This window comes from Thecamonas trahens, assembly GCF_000142905.1.
Source record: "Thecamonas trahens ATCC 50062 unplaced genomic scaffold supercont1.33, whole genome shotgun sequence".
Classification (NCBI taxonomy): Eukaryota; order Apusomonadida; family Apusomonadidae; genus Thecamonas; species Thecamonas trahens.
In genome coordinates this window covers 266030-275755 of record NW_013657647.1, presented here as the reverse complement: position 1 = coordinate 275755, position 9726 = coordinate 266030, and the positions used below count along the sequence as shown (strand labels likewise).

At 63.2% G+C, this 9726-nt stretch overlaps 5 protein-coding genes across 5 annotated transcripts in view; 2 read left to right on the top strand and 3 right to left on the bottom strand.

Annotated features, from left to right (window-relative positions):
• AMSG_06539 (uncharacterized protein) overlaps positions 1 to 660 on the top strand; it is a 1183-nt gene extending 523 nt beyond the window's left edge. The window contains exon 2 of the mRNA XM_013900935.1: positions 291 to 660. Within this exon, the coding sequence (XP_013756389.1) occupies positions 291 to 646 (356 nt within the window). The 3' untranslated portion in view covers positions 647 to 660. The remainder of the gene's footprint in view (positions 1 to 290) is intronic.
• A 51-nt stretch (positions 661 to 711) lies between these two features.
• Positions 712 to 1850, bottom strand: AMSG_06538 (Cys/Met metabolism pyridoxal-phosphate-dependent enzyme; the record flags this gene model as incomplete). Its single annotated transcript, XM_013900934.1, has 3 exons — positions 712 to 765; positions 792 to 1487; positions 1584 to 1850. The coding sequence occupies 3 exons, from the start codon at positions 1848 to 1850 to the stop codon at positions 712 to 714; spliced, it is 1017 nt and encodes a 338-aa protein (XP_013756388.1).
• A 172-nt stretch (positions 1851 to 2022) lies between these two features.
• Positions 2023 to 3921, bottom strand: AMSG_06537 (uncharacterized protein). Its single transcript, XM_013900933.1, has one exon. The coding sequence runs from the start codon at positions 3459 to 3461 to the stop codon at positions 2040 to 2042; it is 1422 nt and encodes a 473-aa protein (XP_013756387.1). The 5' UTR covers positions 3462 to 3921; the 3' UTR covers positions 2023 to 2039.
• Positions 3922 to 4810: 889 nt separating this feature from the next.
• AMSG_06536 (uncharacterized protein) lies at positions 4811 to 6240 on the top strand (the record flags this gene model as incomplete). Its single annotated transcript, XM_013900932.1, has 2 exons — positions 4811 to 5029; positions 5174 to 6240. The coding sequence occupies exons 1-2, from the start codon at positions 4822 to 4824 to the stop codon at positions 6238 to 6240; spliced, it is 1275 nt and encodes a 424-aa protein (XP_013756386.1). The 5' UTR covers positions 4811 to 4821.
• AMSG_06535 (NEK/NEK10 protein kinase) lies at positions 6234 to 9608 on the bottom strand (the record flags this gene model as incomplete). The annotated part of the gene is made up of 2 exons (XM_013900931.1): positions 6234 to 9272; positions 9426 to 9608. The coding sequence occupies 2 exons, from the start codon at positions 9606 to 9608 to the stop codon at positions 6252 to 6254; spliced, it is 3204 nt and encodes a 1067-aa protein (XP_013756385.1). The 3' UTR covers positions 6234 to 6251.
• Positions 9609 to 9726: the final 118 nt, after the last annotated feature.

Here is a 9726-nt window from a genome sequence, read left to right as displayed (position 1 = left end):
ATCTCCGTTCCGGACTCATGTCGATGGGGGGGCTGGGCATGGGGCGGGTGGACGTGGTGATCGTGATGGACGTGGTGATTGTAATGGACGTGGTGATCGTGATGGACGTGGTGATTGTCATGGACGTGGTGATTGTCATGGACGTGGTGATTGTCATGGACGTGGTGATCGTGATGGACGTGGTGATCGTGATGGACGTGGTGATCGTGTTCTACTTGGTGATTGTGATTTTGTTGGCTTGCCACTCGCGGGTGATGGACATGCTGGTGCCTTCCCGCACTGACCGACAGTCTTCTCCATGCTGCTCAAGGTCGGTAAGGTCCAGCTTGACGACAACGAAGTCGAGCACAAGCTGTTCAAGTTCATGTTCAACTTTTACGACGCCGACGGCTCGGGCGGCATCGACCGGAGCGAGCTGCGATCGCTCTTCCACGACATTGGCGTGATCAAGGGCAAGACCGAGCTGATGAACTTGACCGAGGACGCCGTGACAGACGTCATCGAGGAGCTCGACGACAACGGCTCGGGTTTAATCGAGTTTGACGAGTTCTGGCGCTGGGTCACAGAGCACGGCTTCAAGGAAGAGTTCCTCGCATCGCCGGCCCCGAGCCGCTCGGGCTCGTCGTCCGACTCGGACTCGGAGTAAACGCTGTGCTGTCATTGAGCGCGTCGAGTGCCCCCAGCACGTCCGCGATGAGATCGTCGGCGTCCTCAAGGCCAACAGAGAGGCGGACGACGCCCGGCTCGATGGTCGCGTCCCACCGCCTGCGGATGTCCGCCATCGACTCGACGCCGCCGAGCGAGGTGGCGTTGGCAAAGAGCTTCAGGTGCGCCACAAAGGCCTCGGCTGCAGGCCCGGACCCAACGTCGATGGTGACAACGGCTCCAAAGCCGCTGGTCATTGACCGCACCGCGCGGGCGTGGCTCGGATGACTCTCCAGCGATGCATGCCAGACGGTGGCCACACGCGGATGATCGGCCAAGGCCGCCGCCATCGCCGTCGCCGACGCGCACTGGCTCTTGATCCGCAGCGGGAAGGTCCTCAGCGAGCGCAACAGAAGCCAGGTCTCGAGCGCCCCGAGGCAGGCTCCGCCGTGGAGTCGCGATCGCTGCAAGCCAGCCACTAGCTCGGGATCGGCGGCAGCAGCCACGCCTGCAAGCACGTCCGAGTGCCCGCCGAGGTACTTTGTGGCCGAGTGAACGGTCATGTCGGCGCCGACTGCCAGCGGCCGGAGAGTGTACGGCGTGGCAAAGGTGGCATCGACAGCAAGCAGCCCGCCGGCAAGGTGGACTCTCTCTGCGAGCGCCTCGACGTCAACTACGGTGTTGAACGGGTTCGACGGTGTCTCTGCCCATACCACGCATCGACGATCAAGGACCAGCTCGCCGGCATCCAGGGCATCCTCGATGTCCTCCACCACCACCAGCCGCATCTTCCTCCCGCCGCACCGCGCACGCGCCACCAGCTGCGAGCCATGGTATCCGTGCTGCATGATGACGGTCACACCATCGGCGACTCCCCCTTGCCCCTCCCCAGCTCCCTGCCCCTCCCCAGCCCCTGCCTCCTCCTCCCTGGCCGCCACCAGGTCGGTTAGAGCCTCCAAGGCGGCGTGGGTGGCGGCCAGGCCCGAGGCAAAGACGACAGCAGGGAAGCCGCCTTCAAGCTCGCTCAGGACGGCTTCCACCCGTGCGGTGACGGGCGTGCCAGTGGTGCGCGCGTAGGCAAAGCCGAGCGGATTATCCACGGAAAAAGTGGTCGAGGCGTGCAACGGCGGCGCGATGTCGCCGCTTCCGCCGCGGTAGAGTGCATGCGCCAGCTCATCGTCCGCGTGCACAACACGTGTCTGCATGGCAATCGGTCCCGTCCATCCACTTGCCCTCCTCTTCCCCGCCGAGTCTACTGCTCCGCCATCGCCATCGCTCCCGCCTGCGTTTGTCCCGGCGGCGCTCATCGTCGATCGAGTACTTCCGCTTCGAGAGAGAAGTATGCGCGAGAAAACGGCAGCCGATGGAGGAGGAGGAGGCGCACACACACGGGTTTAACGGTTCGACTTCCAATCCTTGAGAATGGGCATGAGAGTGGTGCGCTCGGTGAGAAAGGCGAGCTGGGTCACGGTCTTGTCCTTGTACGAGTGGAGGCCGTGGGTGATCTCCTTCTGGTCTGACGGCCTGTTGGCGTTGGCCAGCTCCTTGTTTCGACGGTTGAGCTCGTACTTGAAGGAAACCTCACCGCAGACGGCGTCTGTCCGCGCGCCGTTCTTCATAAAGGCCTTGACGAGCGCCTTGCGGTTGAGGGCGACGGCGATGTGGAGGCAGGTGACGTCGCGGAAGATGTTCTTGGCGTTGGACTGCGAAAGGTTGACAATGGACTTGTCAGTCGAGTGCTTCTCGTTGTGCGGCCGGATCTCGCCGGCGAGCAGCTCCAGAATGCCGTCGTACTCTGAAGCCTTTGTGAGGAGTAGGTCAACGACAGCGTTGGCGTCCTTGCGAAAACACGCGAGGTGCAGGACCGAGACGTTGGCGTAGTAAAAGTACTTGTACGTCACGTACTCGTCGCACATCTCGTTGAGGATGGCGCCCGACCGGAGGAAGAGGTCGATCATTTCGAGCGAGCAGAGGGCAACAACCATGTGGAACGCGGTGACCGAGTGGAACCGCGACTTGGAGTCGGAGATGCGGTCGCAGCGGACGTTGAGGTCGGCGTTCTTGATCAGCACAAACTTGGCAATGTTGAACTTGCCGAGGAAGACCGCAAGATGCAGCAACGTCGCGCCCTCAAAGGCGAGCGTCGAGTTGGGCACCGACGAGCAGCTGTACAGGTCGTCAACCTTGGCCGCCGGCGAGTTGAGCAGCTTCTGCACCGCCGTCAGGTTGTCGTTCATGATGGCTTTGGTGATCTGCTTGATGTCCACTCCGCCCTTGCCGCCCGAGCCCCTACGCTTGCTCCCAACCTTGCCGCCGCCCGGCAGTGCAGGCATCAGCTTGCCTGACGGCAGCGCCGGCCGAGCCCCCGGCGGACCCTTACGCCCGCTCCCGCGCTTCCGCCGCCCGCCTTTGCCCGACTTTCGCCCGCTGCCTGACTTTTCCCCGTCGCTCGAGCACGGGTCAGACACCTCTTGCTTACCCTTGTCCGGTGATGCCGCGTCCTTGCCCACCCGCTTCCGCGACCGCTTCTTCCCCTTGTCCGACGAGCGGCCTCCTTCATCGCTGCTTGTTCCGCTCGCGGACCCGTCGCCACTTTGATCGCGACTCTTATCCCTACTCTTGCCGTTGCCGTTGCCCTTGGCCTTGCCCTTGGCCTTGCCCTTGGCCTTCTCACGGCTACCTCCACTCGACCTGTGCTTGCTCTGCCTCCCATCGGCACTTGCGTCTCCAGACGCCTCGCCTGCCTTGCCAGCCTCTGCAGTCTCCCTCTTCGGCTCGTTCTCCGGTGGCACGTTTGACGATGATCCGCACCCCATAGTTAAATGCTTTTGGATGTGATTGCAGCAGTGAGCGTAGCAGTGATTGGCGCTGCTGTTGTCTCAGCGAAGCGCTCTGTCTCGATCTCGATCTCGATCTTGATGTCAGGAGGACACAGCTCAGACTCAGCACCAGAGTAGAACGTCAACAAGCAGACTTAGCTCAGGTACAGATGCCGATGAACGAGTCTGTAGCCGGATGAGCAAGACGATGGTCGCGGTGGACAGCAAGGACGGTCGGTCGGCAGCAGTGGCGCAACGTCAACGGACTTAATTCGGTCGTCTGTGCAGCCGATTCCCTTGCGAGCGATCTACGTGAGCTGACGGAGCAGTGAGGACCTCTAGTCGGTCTCTGTCTCCTCTCTCTCTCTCTCTTGCTCGCTTTGTCCTCTGACTCTGTCAGCAGGTGTATGCTCTGCTGGCGCTTGTCGGCCTTCCCGGTCTGGCGCAGCGAGCAGCGGTTTGACTCGGTTGGCACTCTCCCAGGAAAGAGAGAGGGGGGGGGGGTACACGGCACGGGGCGAGCTACTGCGGTTGGCTGAGAAGGTCCAGCCGTGGATAAAAGGTGTAGCTCGAGTCGCCGTCTCTTGCTCCCTCTGCTGCCGAGAGTGGGGTGTGGTGGTGGCTCTCCTGCCCTGCCCTCGCTTGTGGCAACTCCCCCCCCCCCCCCCCCCCCCCCTCCCCCCGAGTCCCTGCTCGATCGGTCTCCCGCAGTCGGGGCAAGCGGAAGTGTGCCGGAAGGGGGGGGGGAGGGGCACAAGAACGGCTGGTTCTGGCGAAGGCTATTGTCGATGTCATTGCAAATTGCTGTGGTATGAGAAATAGTAGTAGATGGTATGTGGATGTAGTATGGTGTGGGTGGGTAGGATATCACGCTCTGTGGATGGCTACATGCTGCTGCTATCCATGATGACGTTTGGCCGTTGACACTGCGAATGTCAATCATTGTTCGACACGACAGCCATTATTCCCCTGTTTCCCCACCTCCAACGATTATTCCCCCAACAAATAATCGTCACCCCCCCCTCACACTCCAACGATTATTCCCCCAACAAATAATCGTCACCCCCCCTCCCACTCCAACGATTATTCCCCCAACAAATAATCGTCACACCCCCTCCCACTCCAACGATTATTCCCCCAACAAATAATCGTCACACCCCCCTCCCACTCCAACGATTATTCCCCCAACAAATAATCGTCACACCCCCTCCCCCCCCTTTCGCCGACCCGCACGCCAGCCGTTGGGCGGGAGGGGAGGGGGGCGCACCAGGCAGCGGAGGCGACACAGAGCCGGAGACAGGCAGGCAACCACTCCACCCACCCACCCACCCATCCAGACCCACATACATACACAGCTATGGGCCAAGTGGAAGTGCTTGTCTCTGCCATGGAGGGCAGGGGCATTCTCTGCCCGACGGGCACGGCCGAGCAGCTCGAGGTGGTGGTGACGACCGAGTCTGGCCAGGGCCACGATGACCACCACGGGCAGGAGGACGGCCAGGAGGACGGCCAGTCACGGAGTGCTCTGGCCGCCGGCTTCGGCAGCTCGAGGCGGAGGGGAAACAGTGGAGGTGCTGGAGGAAGTGACCATCGTGGTCATCGCCGTCAGTCCGGTCATCGTGGTGGTCATCGTCGTGGTGGTCATGGTCGGAAGCTGGCGGTGTCGGGTCCGCCAAAGGCTGTCGCTCCGTCGGCTCGTGGCGGAGTAGCGCCAGTCTGGTCGGCGCAGCTAGTGGTGCCGGCAGATGGCGCTGCGGGCGTGACGGTGGCGCTGAGGGCGGGCAAGGAGATCATCGGCGAGCGATCGTTCACCTTGGCCGACATCAAGTCACGGCTCTCTCCGACTCAGTACGTCTGGTTCTACCTCACGCCACCGCCTGCCTCGGCTCACAGTGTGAGGACCCATGACGATGGGGCTGTTGGCCATCTCAAGCTCCGCATCTGCCTCGTCGAGCGCGTCGAGGTCACAGACAAGATCCGCCGCGTCCTCGCCGGCTCGGCCGCTGATGCAGAGACCTTCTCTACTGCTGCTGCCGACTCGGCCTACGACGGTGGCCCCATTCCGCGTGCGTCGTCGACAACCGTCTTTGGTGCCGTCGACGAGCAGTCGTTTGCTCTTCACGGCGCCGCCGCCGGCACGAGCGACGGGCCGTCGGCAGACGCTCCTGCCGCTCCGGCCGCAGCTCCGGCCCCGCCGCAGTACTCGGCGAGAGTCCAGTCGGCGGTCGATGCCATTGCAGGCATTGAGGGCGCGCTCGAGCAGTGGAAGCGCGAGAAGCAGGGCGAGCGGGTGCAGCAGCTGCAGGCGCACTTTGCCAACTACTCGGGAACGCAGACCTTTGTGCCACCGCACGCCCCGCCGCCTGCGGCCTACCACAGCCAGGCCGTGCTCTCGTCGCAGGCCCGCGGCGGGCTCGCCGACCCGCGGCTCCCGCCTTCGCCGCAGCAAGTTCCCTCGCTCCAGGCTCTCAACCCGACGCAGCGGCATGTATCGAACACGCTCGACACAACGCTCCGCCGCGGCCCGCCGACGATGGCGCAGCCGCGGCTCGCCGGCGGCCCGGGTATGCCGCCGATGTGGATGCCCGCGGGCGGGCCTGCGCCGCGGCCGGCGGCCCCGGCCCGCCCGCGCGGCGAGACCCACCTCCACTATCTGCAGCGGCTCAAGGAGCAGCCAGCAGCGCCAATGATGATGCAGCCGCAGACTCCGGGCTACGGCATGGCGTACGGGGCACCGGCGGTGCCGTTTGGCCCACCACGCGGCGGCGCGTGGTGAGTAAAGAAGGTTTACTCGGGCGAGTGAAAGCCGGTCTCCATGAGGATTTTCTCGATCATGTCCTGCAGCTCCTGATAGGTGACAGAGAGCGAGGGAGCAGGCTCGGCCTGGCGACCGTTGTCCGAGTCGTCGTCCGAGACGGCGCCGGCGACCGAGTCGCGGCGGAGCATAGGCGTGGTCCAGTCCATGCCAAAGTCGAGCTTGATCTCCTCTGTAGAGCCTGTGAGGAGCTTCTGCATCTCGGCCTTGAGCGAGTTGTCGGGCTTGGCAAAGAGCGCGCGCTTGTACTTTTCGACGATGGTGCGGCGCGGGTCGCGGTTGGCGGTCGGCGGGAGCTGTGTGATGTACACGAGCTTGTGGAGCTGGTTGAGCATCTGGGTGATGGGATCGTCGATGGCGCGGACGCGCGACGGCGAGATGGAGAGCGTCGAGAGGTTGAGCCCAGTGCCCAGACCGCCCGACGGGGTGACCAAACTATTGCCGCGCAACGGCGTGCGGCCGGAGCGGGACGATACGGGCAATTGACTTTGGCTCGGCGTGCCGACCGTCTCCTCACCCGAGGTAGAGCGAGTGGCCGGGACGATGGGCGAGTGCGGCGAGAGGGCAGAGCCTGCCGAGGCCGGCGAGTGCGGGTGCGGGGCGGTTCCCGGCCCGAGCTGGTGCTTTGTCTTGTGGAGGTTCCGCTGGAGCTCCTTGAGCTGGCGCTCGACGTCCTTCTTGTCACGCTCGAGGCGCTGGAAGCGGTAGGTGACCTTTGAGAGCTGGTCAACAAGGAGCGGGGCGATGACCTGGGAGACCTGGATGATATCGAGGCGGCGCGAGACGTTCGGCTCGATTAGTTTTGTCACAAGGTGCATCATGAGCGGCGAGTGCGAGGTGAGAGCGTCACGGTCAAAGACGCCGCCGATGATCTTGTGGCCAATGGCGAGGATGTTGGAGCCCTCAAAGGGCGGACGGAGAGTGGCCATCTGGAAGAGGACGCAGCCGAGGGCCCAGGTGTCGGCCTTGTGGTTGTACGGCTCGCCCTTCATGATTTCGGGGCAAAAGTAGCCCGGCGTGCCCTTGACGGACTTCATCATGGTGTTGTTGTGGTGGCGGGCGAGACCAAAGTCTGCGAGCTTGATGACGTTCTTAGCATCGACCATGATGTTCGATGGCTTGAGATCCCGGTGGACGACCTTGGCCGTCTTGTGCAGGTACTTGAAGGCGAGGACGAGCTGGATAAAGATCTGCCAGATGCGCTTCTCGGGCATGGAGCGGCCCTTTTCGCGGAGCGACTCGAGGTACTCGAGAAGGGTGGCGCCCTCACAGAGCTCCATGATGATGTAGAGGAAACCACCCTCGCGGAACGAGTCGTAGTAGCGGACAATGTTGGGGTGGCGGAGCTGGGAGAGGATGGAGACTTCCTCCTCAAGCTCGTCGACGGCGCCGGCCTGTGTGGCAAAAGCGGCGTCCTCGGGTGAGCTTGTGCGACCGGCCATGGACGCGGTCACGTCGAGCTCCTTCATGGCAAACGTCGAGTAGCCGTCCTTTTTCTTGACGAGGTAGACCGAGCCGAACGAGCCAGTACCAAGGAGCTCGAGGATGGCGTAGCCGTTGACATACCGCGACGGCGGCTTGTTGGTGTTGATGGCCTCAAGATTAGCCCGGAGAGTGACGTACTCGGAGGCCGGGAGCGAGTAGTAGACGTCGACGAGGGCAAAGTACGGGTCGAGCTGGGCCTGGTAGGCGCCGACGTCGACAAAGGGCGCAAAGAGGACCGAGGGGAAGAAGCGCTTGAAGACCTTGCGGTTGCGCTCGATGGAGAAGAGGTAGCGGAGCGACTGAAAGATGTATGCGTGCATGACGTAGACGTCCGAGCCCGGCGGCGGGCGCGGGCCGTCGAGCGGGCCGAGCCAGGCCTCGTCGACAAGAATGAGGCCAAGGTAGTAGACGCCGTTGTGGACGCGGAGCTGGTGGGCGGCCTCGTCTTCGAGGGCCATGGTGGTGAGGGTGTTGGCGACAGCGACAAAGAGCGGAATGAGGACGGGCGACTTTGCGCTCGTCGGCCCGTCGATAGCGCCAGGGTAGACCCGCCCCGGGTTGATGAGCGAGAGCAGCATGGAGAGGCCGCCCATCTGGCGAATCTCGGAGCAGATGTGCGGGTCCTCGGCAAGGGTACCGAGGATGATGACGAGCGACTCGAGGAGGGCAACGTCGTCGGCGGTGAGGAGCGAGAGGAGAACAGTGAGGCCCTGAGCTTCGACGATGGAGATGCAGTTCTCACGCTGCTTGGAGAGGACGTCGAGGAGGTCGGCGGCAAGGAGCTGGGCCGGCAAGTTGTAGTTGTGCACAATGTTGAGGAGCTTGTTGATCGAGTCAAGGCGACCGATGAGCAGGGCGTACTCGGGCGTGAGTGCGAGGTTGATGAGCACAATGAGGACGCACTGGACGGCAACGGCGTCGGGCGCGTCAAGAAGAAGCACGCACGTGGTGTGGACATGGGCGTCAATGAGCAGTTTGCGGAGCTCCGGGTCCGACGCCAGGTTCTTCAGAATGGACGCCATCTGGACCACGGTTTCAGCAAGGAACGGCGCGCCCGCGTCAGCGTGGTACTCGGGGAAGATCTCGGCGAGCCTTGTGCCGAGGACGGCGATGCCATCGTCGGCCACAAAGGCGCGGGTAAATCGTGGGTCGCGAAGGAGGAGGCGGAGGACTTGCAGGACCGTCAGTCGGTAGTCCCGCGACGCGCTCGCGCACCACGCGCTTCGCTTGAGTCGCTCGTGGAAGAGTGCCGAGAAGATGAGCTGAAAAGCGTCTGCCAGTGGGCTCGGTCTGGCCGACGAGCTCCAGGCGAACTCGCTGTCGTTGTTGCTGTTGTCGTCGTCGTCCGTGATAGCGTCATCACCAGGAGTGGGCGATGGCAAAGCATCCTGTCCCTGGAACGCATTCTCCTTCTTCCCGACCACCTGGCCCCCATTGTGGATATGTCGTCGATCATCAGCCTGATGCCCGGGAGCCTTTCGTGACGGCAGCGGAGGCGAAGCACCAGGCTCTGGCAGCGGGCCAAGCGAGGCAGCGAGCGAGTCTGACAACGCGAGCGGGTGATGATGATTTTCATGATGTTGATGATGTTGATGATGTTGATGATGGTGATGAGGCGGAGGTGGAGGAGGGAATGAGTATGTCGAGGAGAAGCGATGAACAAACTCCTCCAGGAGAACAACCTCTGTGGCCTCGGCAGAGTTGGACAGAGTCGCTCCCGTGGCTGCCAGCGAGCGACCTAGGTGGGCCACAAGGGTAGCCAGGAAGGCCTCCTGCGGCAGGTTCGACACACGCTTGCTACTCTGTGTCGCACTCCGGCTGTGGTTGGTGCTGTTGCTGGACATGGCCACCCGTGGTGCGCGTGGGTCGTGCGCGTGGGGTGGTGGTGGCCTTGTTGGGGAAGGGGTGGGTGGGGGGGGGGGGGGGGGGGGGGGTTGGACCGAGCGTGGTGTGACAAGCCGG